Below are 19,720 nucleotides of genomic sequence, written 5' to 3' on the forward strand. Positions count from 1 at the left end.
TATCCCAGAATGTTGGAACAGTATGGAGGCGCCTGTATGCCATCTCGATAGGTGTACGATTGGTACAAACATATGGAAGGCGTAAAGTCAAATCTGACTGACGCACCTTGGTCCGGCTGGGCTCACACTTTAACGACGCCGCACTCAACATCAAAACTTCAACTGCGTGTATAAGTATTGATCTTTGTTTAGGGGGCATAATGTATTCGTCATACTCAAAATAACCTGGGACCGAGCAATTATAATTTGTTTGGGCCCCTCAAAGCAGCTTTCGGCAAAATTACGTGGATTACAGGGAATGTTTTGTTCCGTGGCACCCACGTGTTGTTGAAACGCTGGCGCATATGTGTCGAAAGCGGGGAAACTATTTTGAAAAGCAACAAATGACTTTTCATTCTGTCTGTATTATTCAGCAAATAAAAAATATTTTGCGGTTACATTTCATTTTGCCTCGTACTTTGGGTTCCTTCGCCATCGTATTACTTTGCGTCGTCGTCCTATCAGTAGGCCTCCACCTATTCTGCGCGAGTAGTCGCAAAGAAATAAGACAATGCTACATATTCATCGTTATTTAAGTCCACATCAATGCTGTGTGCTGTGGGTGAAAATAGTGTCTATGTTGAAAAGGAGAAGGAAGAAAAAAAAAGAAAAGGAGGAATGTGAAGTAGGAAGGCCGGGTGTGCAGAGGCTGGTAGAAGACTACATCCACGAAGCCAAAGCTAAGACGATGTCAACGACCCTGGAACATCTAGGGGGTCCTTGATCTACGAATCGCGTCATCCTTCTCGACGACTGGCTGAGACGGTCAAAATATGGCAGGCCGCGAGTGAACACAAGACGTATCGGCTCATCAAAGTTGGACTTCATATTGCTACAGATTATGGCCCTTAATTACTCTTGACTTGTGTAAATAGTTTTTTTTTCATTTTTTATTTTTTAATTTGTTCATTGTTTATTTTATGTTTTCTTTTCATTTTTTAATATTCTGATTTTCAAGGTAAAACTTGTTTACATTCACGAGGCCTCCTAATTTCAAATGACCCTTTGCGCCATACATACATAAGCAGGTGTTGTGATGGCTGGCTGCGTCACAAGGGACGCGGCGGTAACGGGGCGACATAAATTGTCGGTCGTTGCTCGCCAAGCACGCTAAGAACTAGTTCCCATCTATGTACCGCCAAGAACAACGATTTGGATCGGGCGAAATGCACGCTGAACGTGCGTGACCGTGCATTCCTCCCAGACAAGATGTTTGTTCCTTGCAGATGGTGAATGGGAACCATAGTCAATAGCACCTTAAGAAACGCATGTCCCGACACGGCATCAGCATCTTATTGTCGCTCCGCTGCCACCAGTATTGCGGTATTGGACGATGAGAAGGCTCAAGAGTGAATCGCAAAACAATCAGTGTGAACATAATACGACACACCCTGCATTCCCTTTCAGCTGACAACGGATGTAGATATTACCGGCTGCGAAAAGCAGGAACCATACGGCATCCCGTGAATACACCTTATATTATCAGTAAATATTCATGATGGAGCAGTCGGAAAGTGCAATCAATCCGACCACGCGCGCGTATTACTTGTCTGTACGTTTTCTGCTGCAACGGAACTGAGAACCTGAACATTGATCATTGACCACTGCAGCTTTAGATTTCAACACGTACGCTGTGCGTGTAGTTGTCAATAACCATATTTTTTTTCGCATCCTTCACTGTTTTTTTTTAATTAACGTGTAAGAAGGTGGAATTTATGTAAGTATGAGAGCAGAAGCTGAACTTGTATTTTATTAATTTGAATGCTTCGTTGTGGTGTATGTAACCAACGCGCAAGTATGTGGATCTAAAAGTATCTGACAGCTTAGAAACTAACCAACATAATCAGCTCCAGTCATCTGATTATTAGTCAACAGGCTGCGAGTGTGAAACATAACACATTAACAATTATCAGAAACTTCTCACAATGCACAAAACAACGTAATGAAATCACACCATGTGTAAATTTATGCATCAAATTAAAAAAAAGCTATTCAAAATAAATATATTGTTAAGCAGATTATAGTGCCACTCACGAATGTGTAGAGATTGTTTATGTAGGGCATATCCACAAAGAAATCATCATAACCAATTCGAAGATTTATTTTTTGGATCTGAAAGGCAGAATAAATGGGACATTACAAAAAGAAACAAAAAAAAAAAACATGCGGTGCTCCTTCAAAGAAAACGGGCCAATGATTCTTGGTAATATTTACCCGTTCTGTGGCTATATCCTTTGACCTTGTATTCATCCAGGGGTTCTCATTAACTAAGGTCACCAACTGGGCTTCAATGTTCCGGACCATATCCAATGCCTACATGTAAAATATAAAACTAAATATCAAGATTTAATATGGGGCCTAAATTAGTTTCTTTATGGAAACATTAAATAGCAATTGGGTATCTATAAAATTAAACTCAATGATTACTCTGAACCCTTCATTCTGATAGGTCAATGTGAGTGCCCCTTTCAGAAGCGATATATCATTATCCTAGTAGGATTCTAGCACACTCATGTACATATTAGTCTCAAAGGAAAAGTTAAAAATATACAAGTATCTGCTCAAGTAAAACAAAAAGGACAAATGAAACCACAAAACGTATAATGGAGCATTTTTCAGCGTTGCGTTAATATCAGCGTATGACCCGTACCGGAAATCTTATGAACATTTGATATGCCGAGATGCAACCTACCGAAAGATAGAGTGAGTAAACCAGAAACACAAAAAACAAAAAAAGGACGAAACTGTTCATGCGAAGAAAAGTAAAGGGAGGGGGCCACTACGTTAATTTCTATCGTTAAATTACTATGAAATATAAAAGAATTATGTAAAGGGAAAAAAGTAATTAGTTAATAAATCTAAATTGATTTGATTTAATGGGATTTCAATACCCCTGCAGGATAAAGCCTGATGTGAGCACTAAGGAATGTGTAGCAAACACCTCGTTGCGTACTTTTTCATCTGCCCTTAACGATTTCAGTAAGCAATCATGGACAACTATTGCAGGTCGCAAGAAATCCGACTTACACGATCCCATTCCAGCAATACTAAATACTGTCGACCTATTTAGGTTTACATTTTTCCTCTGTAATGACTCAATGCCAAAATCATTCTGGAGAAAAGAGTTGTTTCATTACATGCCCAAAAATATCAACCAGCTTAAGTACTGATTTGCTGTTTTGCGTTATACCAAGCCAAAACTATTTTATGGGTCTCTGAAAAGTTTTAGTCTAGCCGCTTGACCTATAATACGGAGGGCCGGTATTCTGCACTTTGTCATGCAGCCACCCTGGCGAGCTTTTATATTTATTATCGCACTACTGTACTATTTAAACAGGGGACATTCGCATAGAGTATATCCGGTAGGCAAAATTACCTTAATTAACCGAGCGCAAGCTATGTGCAAAACACCGGGGAGCCAGATATGTGCAGAACACAAGAAGATAGCAAAGAATGTCAAAAGTTATAAATCCTCTGTTAAGTTTTCGTACTGCGACGCCTTCAGATGTAATTTGACCAGAGCAACTTCATCAATCATGTCAAGTTATCCTCAATTCTCGCTTTGTTTCTTTCTCTTTTTTATCTTTTAATGCCACTAGGGAAAGATTATCTACAGCAAAGCAACTTGTTTTTGTATTTTATCTAGGCAGAGTATATAGAAACCAAGCAGAGTTTCACAAAACGATAACAACGAATTATCGTCCAAGACCGTTTCAGAGATTATTTCTTTCTTTACGTAGTAATGATTCCCAATAGTCATCGTCAGCGTGTAAAATGATACGGGTGCTCACCTTGATTTTTTCTTCCGGGGAAAAGTATTTTTCCAGATATAAATTTGCTGCTGGCGTGTACATGGTAGTTTCATCTGTTACTAACGCATCGAGGCAGACGTCTTCCCAACCTTTTGGATCTCGAAGACTGAACTTGGTGTTTTCTTCAAATTCTTCCAAATACTGGGTTAGTCGTCCTCCGGCAACTTTAATATATTTCAGAATCCGAAGCCAGCCAATAAAATTGTACAGGTCCGTACTGTAAAAATTCAAAGATACTTCTAAGCACAATTGGGCAAAGAATACGATTCAATTGTGCCGAAGATTTTCTAATTATTCAGCTGCAATCATCAGGTAAATTTTAAACTCATAGCACCCTGCACCGTCTTGTTTAATTCTAGATAAATTTTGATATATAAAAAAGCATATCTAAAAAAAATGTGCTAAGAACTTGAGTGAGAGGAGGAGACTAAAGGAGGTCAGAACACCGCGCTTTGGTTGGAAGGATTAGAGGGTAGACCTAAAGCTAGCTGCCTTTATCTCCACTGCACTTTTCGAACGCGTTAAAAGGTGGGACGTCGGCGTCCAGCGTTTGACTTTCGCATTCGAACGCGTTCGGCGACTGCGGTAGGGACAAACGCAGCACTTGCCATCACTGCACTCGTCGAGTGTGTTAGAACGCTGAGCACCGGGGTCCGGGGTTTGGCTCTCGCACTTAAGCGCGTTCGACGTGGGCAGTGGAGACAAAGGCAGCCAGCTTTAGTTCTACCACTAATCATTCGAACCAGAGCTCGGCATTCTGACGTCCCCGCGCCCTCGTTCGCTCCTCTCCCTCAGTTTCTCAGCGCATCACAAAACAAGATTTTTCGCGTTATTGCGATCGCAGCCATTTATGTTTGTTTCATTCGAGCTATTCTAACTCTAATATTAAAAAGATTGCTCTGTGCGTGGCAAAGTTGGCAACGCACGCCGCTGCCACGTGGAGAAACGGGGTTCCAACCCCATTTTACACGGTTCTTTCTTTTGGCACTCATTGATCCTCTAGAACAGTGGTTCTCAGCCACTTATGTTTCGCGGACCCCTTGTGGATCGAAGGAGATGATGGAGGACCCCGCTCGTGATGAGGGGAAAGGAAAGTATAGGTTAATTGTGATACTAATTTAATAAATGAGTATAACTAACTTCTAGTGTTAACTATAGAATTCTCTTAGTGACATATACACGCGAAAACGCACCCGAAAATTGAAACGTTTCTTCTCAGTCTAAGAAAAGACAACTTCTATTGCCGGGCTTGACTGATGAGGTGGGCTTCGCGTACTTCTAGAGTGCCTTCGCGGACCCCAAAGGGTCCGCGGACCCCCATTTGGGAACCACTGCTCTAGAAAGACCCAGCTCGTACTCGGCTGCAATCGTGTGTGCTACAGCGCGAGTCAAATGGATCGTTGGCGGTTTGAAGGAACCGCATAAATGGGTTTCTGAATGTATCGTGCTAAACGTTTGTGTAGATGTGGCCAAAGAATGTGCATTACGTTACAAAAATTCTACAAAACCAACTTACGTGGGTAAAAAGATAGAAACTATGGACTTCAAATCTTAACCTACGGTGTGCGTCTGGTAACGAAAGGCGTCTGATAGGCGCAATAGCTGACAGATGGCGGCACGTGATATAGCAGGTGGCTAGAGAGCATATATAGAGAGTTTTTAGCTGCTCGAGCGGGGTCACTTATTTTGTAGGAAGCGTTTGCAATTCGAGCTGCGAGGAGGAGACGAGAGCGTTGGTCGTCTGCATGTGTATCCGCCTTTCCGTCTGCTTATTTCCTCGCAACGCGGCAGCGCACTTCATGTTTTTTGCAACAGATCTCCGCAGGAGGCGTCCACCATTAAATTTCAAACACTCCCCACAGTTTGAGTTGAACCCTCTCTGGCTATCTACAGGCGGCGACAACGTGCGCCTCCCTCGACCTCGGTAACAGCAGACGACGTTTAAATTACCTTTCACGGTAACTTGGCGAACTGTGGAGGCAACGGCCCCGCCACCGAATAAGAGCGTCGGAGCGAGGTACGTGACCTGACGTCCTGAGAGCGTGTGTGTCACTGGAGGAAGCGCCTGTCGTCCGCTAGCCAAGAGTCGTCTGCTCCCAAACAAACCAAATTCGAATAAACGTCTACCGCGGCAACATATCCCTCCGCTAGAATAGCAAGCACTTCGGGAACAGTTCATGAGACGGCCATACGCTCAATTTAGCCGCAATTTTGTGACGGGGGCTCATGCATATTCCACAGCGCGATATTGTGAGTGGATACGGCAGATTACATGGCTGGGGATCGCCGGGGATCACTAACGGCCAGGGCGCTACAATGCGAAAAAAATCGAGCGGATTCGGATGTGACGTTATTTTTAATGCAAAAGCATTAACTGTCTTATGGAGCGAACCGGCTTTATCAGCTTTTGAAGCCGCGCCAAACGGCCCCTAAACTCTCCTGTACCAATGGAGCGAACCCTGTCGTCTGTAGCAGCGATCTTATGGGTAGGCTTCTATCGGCTGGCGCGCGTCATAGTTTCAAGAATAGAGGCTTCCATTTGCTCTCGCGCGGCGTAGTTCCAAGGAACGCCACCACAAAAGCCCTCTCTATGTCGGCGCAGCGGCACGGTCTCCGGCAGAGCCGTATATGGCCTCCGGTAAGAGGGAGCGGCTGGCCGCCGAGCCTCCAGAGCCCGCACGGGCAGACTTCGGAGTGCCTGCACGGCCGAGCTCAGTGGGGCGCGGCCACTTCACAAGAACGCGCGCTCGGCCGTCGGCCGCAACCTCGGCATTAGCGAAACGTGGGCGTCCAAGCCAGAACGCCGCAGACGAACGAAGGGTGCCGAAGAACGATATTCGTGCTTTCACATTCACAACACATAAGAAGTGCTTATTTGTCGTCGGAATTTCTTCTTTTTTTTTTTGTTTAAATATAATTGAAACTTGTAAATTTGTGATTATTCTCTTCATATCCTCGTCATAGATGGGATCGTGCAAGGTCAAATGCCGTTAAAGGAAAAAGAAGCCTAGAACTACATTTTGTCGCGGAGGGCTCTGTTTGTTGTTCGGGCGGTAACGAGGCCCCGGTGGCCGCGACCATGGAGTGTTATCACATGCCTTGCTCCGGCGCCCATATTGGGTCGCGGGCTGAAGTCTCCACAGTTCGCCAAGTTATCGTGAAACAGAGTAACGGGATGCGCTGTCTTTCTGCGCAATTGTATGTGCACGGGTATTTTATCGTATTAATAAAAAATACAAAAAGGAAGACAAAACGAGAAAAAAAACACACACACACACCCTTTGTGTTTTCCCGCTTTGCTCGAAAGTTATTTTCGGCAACATGTAGTCGCCTGCTTTGCATTCTTTGGTTGTTTCCGCATCTCTTTTCTTGTGTGCAACTTTCATTTTTGCTGTTTCTGGGTGTAAGTCGTCTTCATGATGCGCTTAGCCACCAACGATTGAGTGAGGGTTCTTCTCTCGTACGGGGAGTGCCGGAGAACGAAAGAGGTACGTCGACGGTTTCGGGAGGAGCATTGGTGGTGAACTTCGAGATCATACCACCGAAATAACGGGTTCCCTCGCCAAAGCTGACAATGCAGTATTTAGGAATTTGCTGCCGACCTCCACCTATTGGCGCGGAGATCACTGCCGATATCTGTGGGCTGCTGTGCCAATCATAGGCGTTTCGTTAGGCGACGAACGCCGTAGATGGGGCATTTCACTCTTTTTTTTTCTATCTTTTTATTTAGGTAAGTTTGTTTAGGAAAATTTGTATAAGCTTAACTTATGTCCTTCGGCCCCCTCTGCACAACATCTTAGCTCAATACGTTCAGAAACCGATTTATGCTGTCCTTTCCTACAGTCAACAATCCCTTTGACTCCACGCTGTAGTTCAGAACATTCTTGAGCGTACCACGTATATAAAAGCAGCGGTAACGCGCTGCTTCGTGGAAGTCTCCCTTCCGCAGCAGACGCAGAATGCTCGATACCTTCTGTTTCAAATTGTAGGCGCAAGTTCGCCTCATGAGACATTTATTGTTACTTTTACATTCGTTTACCCTTTTCCATGTGTTACATTATTTTGGAAGTTTACGTGCCAAAATAATAAACGGCATCGGCACGTTGCATAAAAAAAAAAATCAAAGGGTAATTTGACTCCGTGAATTTGTGACTTGCGATCAAAATCCAGAAATTTCTGTTATATAGTGCCTTCGTCGAAATGAGCCTCCGTCAAAATTAGGGCACCACGACCGGAATTAAAACCTGCCATCTGGGGTTTCGTAGGCCGGACATTTGATTCAGAGCCACTGTTTCTCATTTCGTTTTGACATGCCGGTTTGCCATTACGAAGGTAAACACTACTAGAACGCTTTTCACAACACATGACATTTCTAGATCTCGGTATCTACCGATCTTTAAATACATCAGCAGAAATGACAGGACATATATATTTATTCTGACCGAACAACCAAACAAATGTATGACATGGTGGGTGTAACAGCTTCAAAAAACCAGGACGATAAAAGGAATAGACACGATAGGACAACAGCTGTACTCGCAACTGAAATGTTTTATTTGAAAAGGAAAAGAGAATGCATTCGTCAGTACCGGATAACACAGTGTGTAATCACACAATACTCCCTCCACAAGGCCCGTGTCATCAAAATAGGTTATCGATGCAACCCATGCCAGTCATGGTCTGGCGCAAAAAGGACAACCCCTTATCACATAAGACAAGCGACGGCTCAATCGCGAATCTTTCTTAGAGGCACGACATATAAAAAGCCTCAATAATTTCGCGAGTGGCCCTCTCTCTAAGCCTCCCTTCAACCGTCACCTCGTCAAAGGCCGGCTGACACGTGCAGCCTCTGCAATGCAAAGGGAGGAGCCGCCCCACCGTGGCCCTCAGCGAGTAAGCATGCTTCCGGTGCCTATCGTTAAGGCACCTCCCTTTCTGTCCTATGTAGAATTTTCCACGTGGCAGGGGTATCTTCTATACCACACTCGAGAAACATGGCACAAAGGGTTTTGCGTGCCTTTTGGTACACTTCGCCTTAACTGGATTATCGTATTTTGCGCTTGTTATCTGCTACTGACGTCTGTGTTCTGTTTTTCTTTTCAAATGAAACATTTCAGCTCCAAGTACAGCTGTTGCCCATTCGTTTCTATTCGTTTCATCGCCCTCGTTTTTTGAAGCTCTTACACCCACCATGTCAAACGTTTACCAACCCGCCCAGTTCAACACCTTGTTACAAACAAATGTAGCCAGCGTGTGCTAAAAAACAAATTGTCGAGCTATTGCAGTGCATGAGGATAATAAATTGTTCTTAACTTACTAATGAGCACTAGGCTTTTTATGTCCCCAAATTCCATGCTGGTTGAAAAATAATGTGTCGCGCTTTATATTTACTAGCTCTCAAAAAATATGAAAAAGTGCAACCTGTATATTTAGATCTTAAAATTTCAAAGAGATTGGGGGTTGTTCATCTACACATGCATTTTCTGTATTGGCTGTTTTTTTTTTTTTATTCTCTTATTTCTTAACATTCAGCTGGTGCAAGTTTTATACACACTTCCACATTCAGCTTAATGACCACGACATTGTTATCTTCACTGTAAAATTAATTATACCGCTTTTATTTATCCTGCATTGCATGATCTCCGTGCACTGAAACACACAAGTTCATGCTCATAAAGCATCATATTTAATCAAAATTGCAAGAAAAACATTCAAGTTTTTTCTTACCTGTTTACCCACTCGGTCCACTTAACAACAGCACGAGTGAGATGAAAAAACGGCAAGTGAACCCGATCGTTTGATGTCAGTGTTATATTGGCCTTTTTGAAATGAGCAACTAGTAGCTTCGAAAGTGGAAACTGAAAATAAATAGAACGTTTCAAGGGCGTACAGTGTACCCGTATGTTACACAACAAAATTGTGCGTTCGCAAAATTACATCCATATTTTGTTTACAAATATGGCGGTTGCTTTCTTACCCCTGAAACCACACAGATAAAGCAAGAAGCTATGAGCCGACAAAAAGTGAGAGAGAGGAGAAACGAGAGCACGTGGGGACATCAGAACGCCGATCTCTGGTTGGAATGATCAGTGGGTAGACCCAAAGCTAGCTGCCTTTGTCTCCACTGCACTTGCCGAACGCATTAGAACGTAGAACAACGGCGTCCGGGGTTTGGCTCTCGCATTCGAGCGCGTTCGACGAGTGCAGTGGACACAAAAGGCAGCTAGCTAGCTTGATGTCTAACCACCGATCATTCCAATCAGAGCTCAGCGTGCTGACGTCCCAGCGCGCTCTAGCCCCCTCATCTCCCTCAGGTTCTCGGCGCATTAAATTTCCTCTTGCAAGTCATTACTTCAGGAAACTTTCCTGAATGTTCTTGAGATCGAGGATTCTGCAAGTTGGCTGTGCGGAGAGCGCGTCGTCTGCTTCTTGAGCAGAGATTCCAGGGACGACAGAACGACGCCGAACCCTGATTGATATTTGGCTGAAAGAATAGTGGGTAGACCTCAATGCTAGATGCCTGGAGGTCTACCTACTGCTTTTTTCACTTAGTCAACAAGAGCTCAGCGTTCTGATATCATCGCAAACCGTGCGCAAGAAGCAGACGAACTTGCCCTCCGCATTCATACTTATAAATGAAGGCGCACAAGAACAATTCACACTGAAACCCGTACACCAGTAAAGAGGAAACACTAATTCAGCGCTCACCATCACTCAGTGTGGTACTTGGTCTACTACTCAGTTGGCCCATGTACCACACTAAGTGTATATTTTCTGTTGTTGCTAGGTAAAACAAATATTTCTGGGATAGGTGGGTTCCCAACAGACTTTTCGTCAAGCTTCATTTCATTTCATTTTATTTAATGCTCCTGAAGGGCCCTGTGGGACATTACATAAGTGTGGGGAGCGGGGCGGGGAAGCAGGTGGGGCAATGCAGAACATTTTGACAGAAAAATAGAACAACAAGAACAATATGAAACAGAGGCCAAATCAATGGTCATAGTAACGTATTTACTTGTTAAAATTTATTGGATATGTGGAGTCACTGATTACCGAAAAGTGGATGGGTCAGTAATAAAGATGATTCCTCAGGAAGAGAGTTCCAGATGGTTATAGTATGAAGAAATAATGAAGTATTAAAGGCTAGCGTTTTGCTTGTTATGCGTTTGATGCAGCGGCTGTGATTGAGGCGTGACGAGATTCTGTTAGGAGGTGATATCAGAGAGTCAGAGAGGTCTTCACTAGTGTGGTACAATTTATGTAGGAGACATAATCGACAGATCATTTCTCGGTCAGAGAGCAGTGGAAGCCCGAGATTAAGTTTGAGCTTCTTACACTGGTGTCTTCGGGGTATGCTCAAGAATTGAACCGGGCTGCATGATTTTGAATTCCTTCCAGACTGTCGCTGAGGTGAGCTTGTGATGGATGCCAGATGGACGAGGCATACTCGAGCTTGGAGCGGACGAGTGTGGTGTACGTTAGTTGCTTCAGGCGAGAAGGTTCCTATTTTAGATTCCGCTTCAAGTAGCCGAGGGTCCATGAAGCATCAGCAGTGATGGCGCCAATATGTTCAATCCAATAGAGTGTGGAAGCCAGATGGACCCCGAGGTACTTGTATGAGGGAGTAATGCCAATTGAAACGACCTCAAGTGAGTATGAGTGAGAAAGAGTAGAGCTTTTCCGTGTGAATGATACAATTTTGCACTTCTCGTAGTTAAGAGGCATGAGCCATTGATCGCACCATGTGTTAATTCCTGTTAGATTCCTCTGCAGGATGATATGACCTTAGGAGTTTATGTATATGAGAATTAGGAGTGGGGAGAGACTTGCTCTCTGGGGAACGCCTGATTTTACGTTAGAAAGGGGTGATTGATGAACGTTCGCAAGGGTAAACTTAACTCGCGACGTAAGAAAATCCTGATTGAAGAAATTGTGTTTTCTCAATACCGAGCACTGCAAGTTTAGAGAAGAGGGGATTATGAGGAACTCAGCCGAATCCTTTGGAAAAGTCTAAAAATACGGCGTCCGTTTGATAATTGTTATAGACGTTAATATGTAGACCATGAGTGAATTCAGCAAAGCTCGATATCGCAAGAACGATTTACCGTGTCAGTGAGAGTAGAAAACGTTGACCGAGTGCAAGTGATGGATTATGATCGTGCTGAGTATAGGCTACAAAAGTTTTGATGGGACGCTCGTTAAAGGGAAACTCCGCTTCATTCTTGGTTGCGAGAAAACAATGCAGCTCTCCTTAGTATCATCTAGAGAAACTACGTGTCATATATTAGAATGTAAAACCACATAAATGATCATTAAACCGGCCAACAAAGACAAAGATGCCCGAAGCCACCATTATCAGCTAATTTAGCCGGCGGCGTGCGGCGCAACCAACGTTGTATTTCCGTTGTGGCTGACGTCTGTTGCATGCGAAGTTTTTTTCTTTCTTCGTATTTTCTTTTCCAGGGTGAGCTTACCAGACGGCCCTACCGGCGCGCCACGTCTGAGCGAGATAGAGGCACAAGAGGGACGAAAGAGAATGAACGAGAACAAGAAAAACCAGAAGAAGGAGAGGGTAGCACGGGATGTAGCACGCTATGTTTCACTGACTAGCCGCCTGGGTTGCCGCCTACATAGCCTGCTTCGTCGTCTCTCGCGCTGTCTCTTTGCCGCCGCCGCTTCACTGCTCCTCGCCCCTCCCCTTGCGTCCGCGTCATTTCTGGATTGCCCCAGGTAGATCACATGACCCCTTGAATCCCATGTGGGTGCGTATTCAACTGACGTCGAGGGTACAATGTTGCCGGGCTGTGCCGAAGTTTCGGTTTCGGTTTGCGATTATGGTAACTAACAAGATATCACTAAATATATTTTGGTATTCTTGAGACAAACGGTCAAGGGTCGTTTTGAATTACCTTTCACGTTTATATCACCCACTACCTCAAAATTTTCGATATGGAGCGGAGTTGCCTTTTAAGGATATAGGACGATGATTAATTGTAAGTAATCGGTTGCCATGTTTATAGAAGTGCTATCTTTCCAAGTTTCCAATCTTTTGGAAAGCGGCTGCAGGAGAGGGGTTGCGAGAAGATTAATAAAAGATATGAACTGGCGATTACATCGACGTTCTTGAGGATTTTGTTGATATTGTCCGTCCCGGCTGACGATGAAAGCTTCAGTTTGTTCATTAGAGCAGTAAAAACGGTACAAAATGCTATCGCGTTACAACAACAACCTGCGCAGTAATTTTGACAACAATTTTAATGCGTTAGCATTAGAACGCTCGTTTTGACGAAAATCTGGCGGTGCTTTCCTTTGTCAGCTACAGCGAGAAAGGAAAAGGAAAGGAGAGACAGTGACGCGTACTACGCACCCATTGGTTAGAAGCGCTGGCGTCAGCACGTTCAACCCCTTTCCCCTCATTCTCCCTCTCTCCCCGTAGCTGACAAACTGAAAGACACCACCTGGTTTTCGTCAAAACGACCCCTTTTATTTTCGTCAAAGTCACGCACAGCTGGCGCGGAGCCGGAAAGGAGGAGGCGCCGCGCAACACACACTAGGTAATAGAGCCTTAGTGCTCAATGAGATCGCGTCATCAGAGATGGCCAACGCTGGACAAATATTGGAAACGGATGCCGCGTCAGCACTGGGCTTAGAGTCAAGGCGAGCCGAACGTTGACGTAATCGTCTAGTCCAATCTGGGCCCAGCGTCGGCCTTCTCTGATGACGCCATCTTATCCTGCTCTACGGCTTTGTTATCTAGGAGGTGCTGTTCTGCGGCGCGTTGGAATGTGGGCGTAGTGGTGTCACAAGGGTCAGCGGCACCAAAAGTGGTAGCCCCCCCTCCCCCCCCCCCCCCCCGCTCCCGTGCCCGCCGCGACACTCGTCGCCCCCCCCCCCCCCCCCCTCCTCCACCGCTCCATGGCCCGCCGCGACCCGATCCCCGCCCCGCCCCCCTCTTTCACTGGCCAGCTGCACCCCTCTGAGTACTGCGCCCGTAGCGGTCCAGGTGCAGTATTCAGCGGTTAATTGGTTCATCGGCTGAGTGAAGATGACAGCACTTCGCGTAGATTTATTGGCATGAAAGTCATACTGCAGCGGCGTTCTCACTTGGTATTCGTCTATTAATGAATCAATGTGTTTCATTACAAGTTTTAAAATATTGTTTGATGCTATTTAGTACCGAGAATGACTGATACATTTTAGGTTAATGTAAAGCGTTGGGACGTTTTAAGGAATTTTGGTTTACTCTGGCTTTTAACGAGTAATTAAACACGTGCTTTAATGGCGTGGCTAGTAGAGCAATACTAAATTTTAGCACTCTACTTTGAATTTTGTCAGTCCTTGCTGATTTACTTGTAGGCATTGTAAAGGTTGTGGATTCTATTTTTGTAAGTTATTTTCTCGAAACGTATGGTTACGTGCAAAACTCGTGCCGGGAAAACATCGGCAAGCTGCTTGAGATAATGCCATTTGTAAACTATGGGCCTATGTTAGGAAGGAAGCAATTTAAACTTGCCACTATGGTATTATCAACTTTGTAGAGATTTATTCGCTTCCCCTCTACAGGCTAAATGAAGACGTTGATGACATTTTACGTTTTGTTGGGATCCTGACAGTTGGTATTTATAAGAATAGAATAATATGTTTTTTACGCTTTTTATAAGTTATATAGACAGCCACGATAGAGCTTATTGACTATACACTGTTTTAGGTTTGTTTTTTTTAAAAGCAGGACAAGCAGCTCCTCCACTCTTTGTACTTTTGCGGAGCGAACGCTGAAGAGGGAGTAAGTCCCTCGATCCTCACCGCCTCTAGCCTCCTTTCCAGCTTCATTCTGCTAAAGTACAAAGACTGAAGTTAAAGCATGTCCGGTTTTTCTTAACCTACAAGAGGGTATGATATAACATTTGCTGTGTTTATGCAGTTTCAACTTTTGATGCTAAGTAGTTCTATCATTTAGAACGCAAAAAATGCACGACGCCATTCAGGAGCAAATCGCATCGAAGTAACGCCTAGCAAACATCTAATTAAAACAGCACAGACAAACAACACAAGGACGAGTAGAAGAAGGACACAAACACAGACCTGACTTACTACACACTCTCCTTTTCGCGTTCCTTAAAACACATCAAAACAAGAAGAAAAATGAAAGGAAAGAGAAGAATCCCAAATGGAGGACATCTTCACTCTCATTTGCCATAAAACAAATTCTAACAGAATGTAGCATTAAAAACAAACAACAATCTTTCAGCCTTTCCACTCAGGTTACGAACGAAGACCAGGGAAGTTGTACTATGGTAGGAATGAAGTAATGACGGGCCGGAAGTCGGCAAGCTAGAGTGGAAAGGCTGGAAAGGTTGCCGCCATCTATGAGCTGTTGCCATCTATGAGCAACCAGCTTGCAAAACCACCGGCAAGCCGGTTGTCTGGTTGCCGCCGTCGCTCATAGATGGCGGTAGCTGTCCGGAGTGTTGTGTCAACATTTTTTTTCTGGCGGACACAATCCTGGGGAAACTAGCCCTTAAGAGCTCCGCTGTAAAAGAAAAATTAAAATAGAAAGAAGAATTATACATTTTTTCACCTCAGGTCCGAGCGAAGCAAAAGCTACAGCGCGAGCCCGAATGGTCGGTGCGTTCTTGCCTCGCGCGCGGCCTCGCGGAGTGTGGGCCTCATTTCAAGCTGCATGTACGCGCTTCTATACTCTGTTTCACCTTATGATGTACCGCAGGAAAGGCTACAAGCGCGAGCTCCTTGCTGTGGGACACATCTCGTCGGCACAAGCTCTCGCGCATTATGGGCAGCCGCAAATGCCATGAGCTCGCGCGCCTACCCTTCGCTGCGGTACAACATAAGGTGAAACAAAGTATAGCCATGGAATCGCACCAACAGAAGCTGAAACGAAGTACCAAACAAACGTGCCAAAACTACGAACAAACTATAACTCTTCACTGGATAGCGTAATTGACTCTCAACTGACGCAGAGATCGGGACCATGTAGCCTTATGTAAAAGGCTTCATATATTTCCCTGACCATTTTTTTGTGAATGTCTAGCCGAAATTTCGATGTCACCTAACCGAGGTGAACAGCCACATCTATCGCAATGAACAGTTAGGTGAGCCGAAGGTGGATGTATCAAACACAGAGAATGCTCCCGACCTCTAATATTGATACATCGACCAAGCTGCCTAATATAAACTTTACTACAGGAAAAATGTATTTTATAAACGACCCCGACCACACATGCTACATATTTGAATTGATGTTTTGTTCCACGCCCTAAATGTTGAATCCTGCCCTCTCAGTGGAAGCGCACAATCCTGATAACTTGGAATACGCTGACAACACTATAGGGAAGTTGTATTTATCAGCCACTTTCTTAATCTTGTGGGGAAGCTGTGCAAATATGGTATTACCACCGGTCCAGAACCAGGTTTTGGTCTAACGTTGTCAAATATGCCAAGCGAATTCCTCAACAATTTTAAAAGAAGTTCCGCTAACCCCCCCCCCCCCCCCTCCCCAAGTTAACCTATCAACTTGAACCAGAAAGCTCTTAAAACTTCTCTGGACACATGATTTCATTAAAGAAGCTCTCAAACATAATTTTGCAATACCCCTTTTCACAACCTTAGGGTGCGTAGATTCGTAGCTAAGGAGGGACTTTTTTATTCTAGGCTCATAAGCCCAACAAAGGTGACTCTGTTCAAGACAAATGTTTACGCCCAAAAAATTCAGTTTTTTAGCTAGAACCTTAAACCTTAGACCTCATGAGCACCCTTGCTTTAACTCGATCGAACAATTTGCAATCGCATTTGTTGGCACCCCTGCCAACTAATGCATCTGGTTTGTATTTGCTTGATAAATCAAACGTTGATATCGTGTTTCGTAACCTTTTATAATTGATTTGCCAGTTTAGTTGATGACGCGGTCTACCACATGTGGTATTCATTAGTGGGACAAGTATGAATATGCCAACCTGATATGCGAGAAAAAATTCGTAAACTCCAGCATCATTTATTTCAATATCGGTAAGAATGTAATCTATAAGAGTTGATGAAACAGTCGTCACTCTATTTGTCTCGCTAATAACATGTGCTAAGAGAACGACTGTACAACAATGCATATTCTATGTGCAGATTTTTTTGAACATCATTATAACGTCCCCACTTAAAATTCACTGTCCTCGCAATGGTAAGTTATCTTTTTGTGGGCTAAGCTAACATTACGGGCACAGGTCCAGTGGTCCGTATACTCCACGAACCACTACGCCACAATTCATATCCAGAAATAAAGCTTCAATACAGTTCAAAAAGTGAGAAAATCGAGGGGGTTCACTAAAGGTTACTAATGTTTGTATCAACAACTCTACGCCGCGCCCTGTATGCTTAGTGGTTCTTGGATGGGACAGCATTACATACCCAGGGCTATTAATACGCTCATTTCATTCAAATTATGTTTCGGTTATTGCTGTGACATTATATGTAAATGAATGGAGGGACAGGGAGGCAAGCAGTAAATCAAGATTTTTATGAATACTGTGCATGTTACAATGTTACAGGGGGAGCAGTTTTGTCGAACACAACTGATTCACGGATGTTATGAAAAAGCATTTAGGGCTGAAAATTTTACAAAAAAAAAAAAAACTAAATAATAAAAAGTGGGAGGGGTGAACAAAGGAGCTATACAATCTTATCGAAATCCTACTCGCTGGTTATCTGAATCTAGGAACGTATTTACGTTAAAAGGGTCATGAAACCATATCGGGTGAGTGTTCATGCCGTTCCAGAGGCGTGCTGGTGTTAGTCTGTGTCAAGTTTACTCGCACAGACCACCACGGATTCAGAAGTTTTTGTCGCAATAAAATTACGAGAAAAATAGGGAACTACTATTTCAGTCTTGCCTTCGCAAAGCTTGATGACGTGATTGTGGAATCGTTTTGGTAATGGCAGATGCGTCAATAGTACACAGTTGGCTAATGACTTGTCTATGCTGAATTGAAACGAAAGAAACACACAAGAGGACGACAGTCTGTTTCGTCCTCTTGTGTGTTTCTTTCGTTTCAATTCAATGTAGATTACCAACACGCTCAAGTCTATAAATAAATTGTCTATGCTATTTTCAGTTTTCCCAGTTCTGCTGAGTGCTGGTGGCTGCTACTGGAAAGCTGCAGGCCTTTGGGTCTGCTCACGATACTCAACGTCGCAAGTCATCCTCGCGGATCACTCACCGTCATCGCCTTGTGCCACCTACCAATTACCTTTCAAAGCGTCCCCAGTGACACCATTGTCTGCGCTAAAAAGAGTTGTTCGGAGACACGGACCATCACTTTGGCGGCGGCAGCGGCGTTAATAATACACAGACGGCTATCGTCTTGCCTGTGACGAAAACATTATCTGGAGAAGGAAAACAAGTGGGACAAAAGACAAAACAAAAATCTCCAATCACAGCTAGATGACTGGAGCGCGACCGAAAAAATCCGCCTTGTCCATAGACTGCTGGCAGCTGATAAAGCCCGTTTGCTCTACTGACGTCTAACTTCCAACTCGAAGCGTGCTTCACTGGAAATAAAAAGATTCCTGTTTCGAAACCAGAACAAGGCGGATTTTCTCGGTCGCACACCAGTCATCTGACTCTTTTTGGAGATTTGTGTTTGTCCTTTGTCCCCCTTGTTTTCCTTCTCCAGGGGTTATTTTCGTTATTCTTGTCCACCTCGGATGAACCTTTGCATTTAATGGCGTTATCGTCCTGCCTGTGTTACTTTTAAGTTAATTTTACCTTTGATTGTATATAAAAGGGCATTGATTGACTGCTGTTTCTGCTGTTGCTCCCAAATATCTGTTTATTTTTTAGTCGTTTCTTGCTTTGTTGTATTTCTCGACGATGTCAGAGGAAGATGATGTTTTTCATTCAAAATGTTGCATCGAGAACGGCAGCAATGAAAATGCCTTGACATGTGCAGAATGCGACAGTTTTTACCACATGGGCGACTGCTCTGATGTAAGCGGGACAACGTACAAATCTAAAGGGGACGGTTACAAGTCCTTGGCGGTGCCCACGCTGCAAACCATGGAAATCAACGAAGGGGGGGGGGGGGGGGGGGTAAGGTAGGGAAAAACAACGTGGCCTTCATGTAGCGAGCTTACTTGCTGATATAAATTATAAAGTGGACAGCCTGGAACCCTTAAAAACGACCGTTGACAACATCGAAAAAATTCAACAGGTGACTGACAAGTACGATGAGTCCTCATAAACAAAGCCCTGCATGACAAGGAGAATAAAGAGTAGTGGAAATCGCATGGACGCTGCCGAAAAAGCGTGCCCGGTGAAAGAAAGTGGGCGACTGCAAAATGAAATCAGCCATTTTGAGTAGCAATCAGGGAAACTAAACCTCAAGGCTCATGGCATTATCAAAACTGAAAAGTAGACCTTGATCGATAAGGTCAAGGAGGTGGCACCAATATTGCAACTTCCACCCACAAAGGTTAACGAGGTGGTTACTATAAACTGATTACCCGGGAAACCCGTTAAGTCACCGCACATTATCATCTGCTTCGTCAGACAAACCACAAGAAAACAGTGGCTGCAAAACAAGAACCAAAGCTGGGTGGAACCAAGCCTAATCTGTTTATTGTTGAAAGCATGATTATGAAAAACAGGGCGACCTCTGGTAGGCAAAAGAGTCGGCTAGAGGGGCTGGTTTTCAGTACGTACGGCATCGCAATGGGAGTATCTTAGTAAGAAGGAGGACCAAACGATTGTAATAAGAAGCGAGGTAGGTGAACCAGTCGGTCGTACTTGGCTACTTTTTTCATATTGTGTTTCCCTCTATGGCGAAAAACGTCCCATTTTGGCATAATGCAGTAATATGCAATCT

At 44.1% G+C, this 19,720-nt stretch overlaps 1 protein-coding gene across 1 annotated transcript in view; it reads right to left on the reverse strand.

Moving 5' to 3' along the window:
* The window catches only part of LOC115323886 (neprilysin-11-like), a 78,887-nt gene that overhangs the window by 21,686 nt on the left and 37,481 nt on the right, over positions 1 to 19,720 (reverse strand). The window contains exons 6-9 of the mRNA XM_040214771.1: positions 9,579 to 9,709; positions 3,831 to 4,068; positions 2,254 to 2,352; positions 2,074 to 2,151 (exon numbers count right to left, since the gene is read on the reverse strand). Coding sequence (XP_040070705.1) covers positions 2,074 to 2,151; positions 2,254 to 2,352; positions 3,831 to 4,068; positions 9,579 to 9,709 — 546 coding nt within the window. The remainder of the gene's footprint in view (positions 1 to 2,073; positions 2,152 to 2,253; positions 2,353 to 3,830; positions 4,069 to 9,578; positions 9,710 to 19,720) is intronic.

Source organism: Ixodes scapularis, unplaced genomic scaffold (genome assembly GCF_016920785.2).
Source record: "Ixodes scapularis isolate PalLabHiFi unplaced genomic scaffold, ASM1692078v2 PGA_scaffold1__304_contigs__length_218370807, whole genome shotgun sequence".
In the NCBI taxonomy this organism is placed as follows: Eukaryota; Metazoa; Arthropoda; class Arachnida; order Ixodida; family Ixodidae; genus Ixodes; species Ixodes scapularis.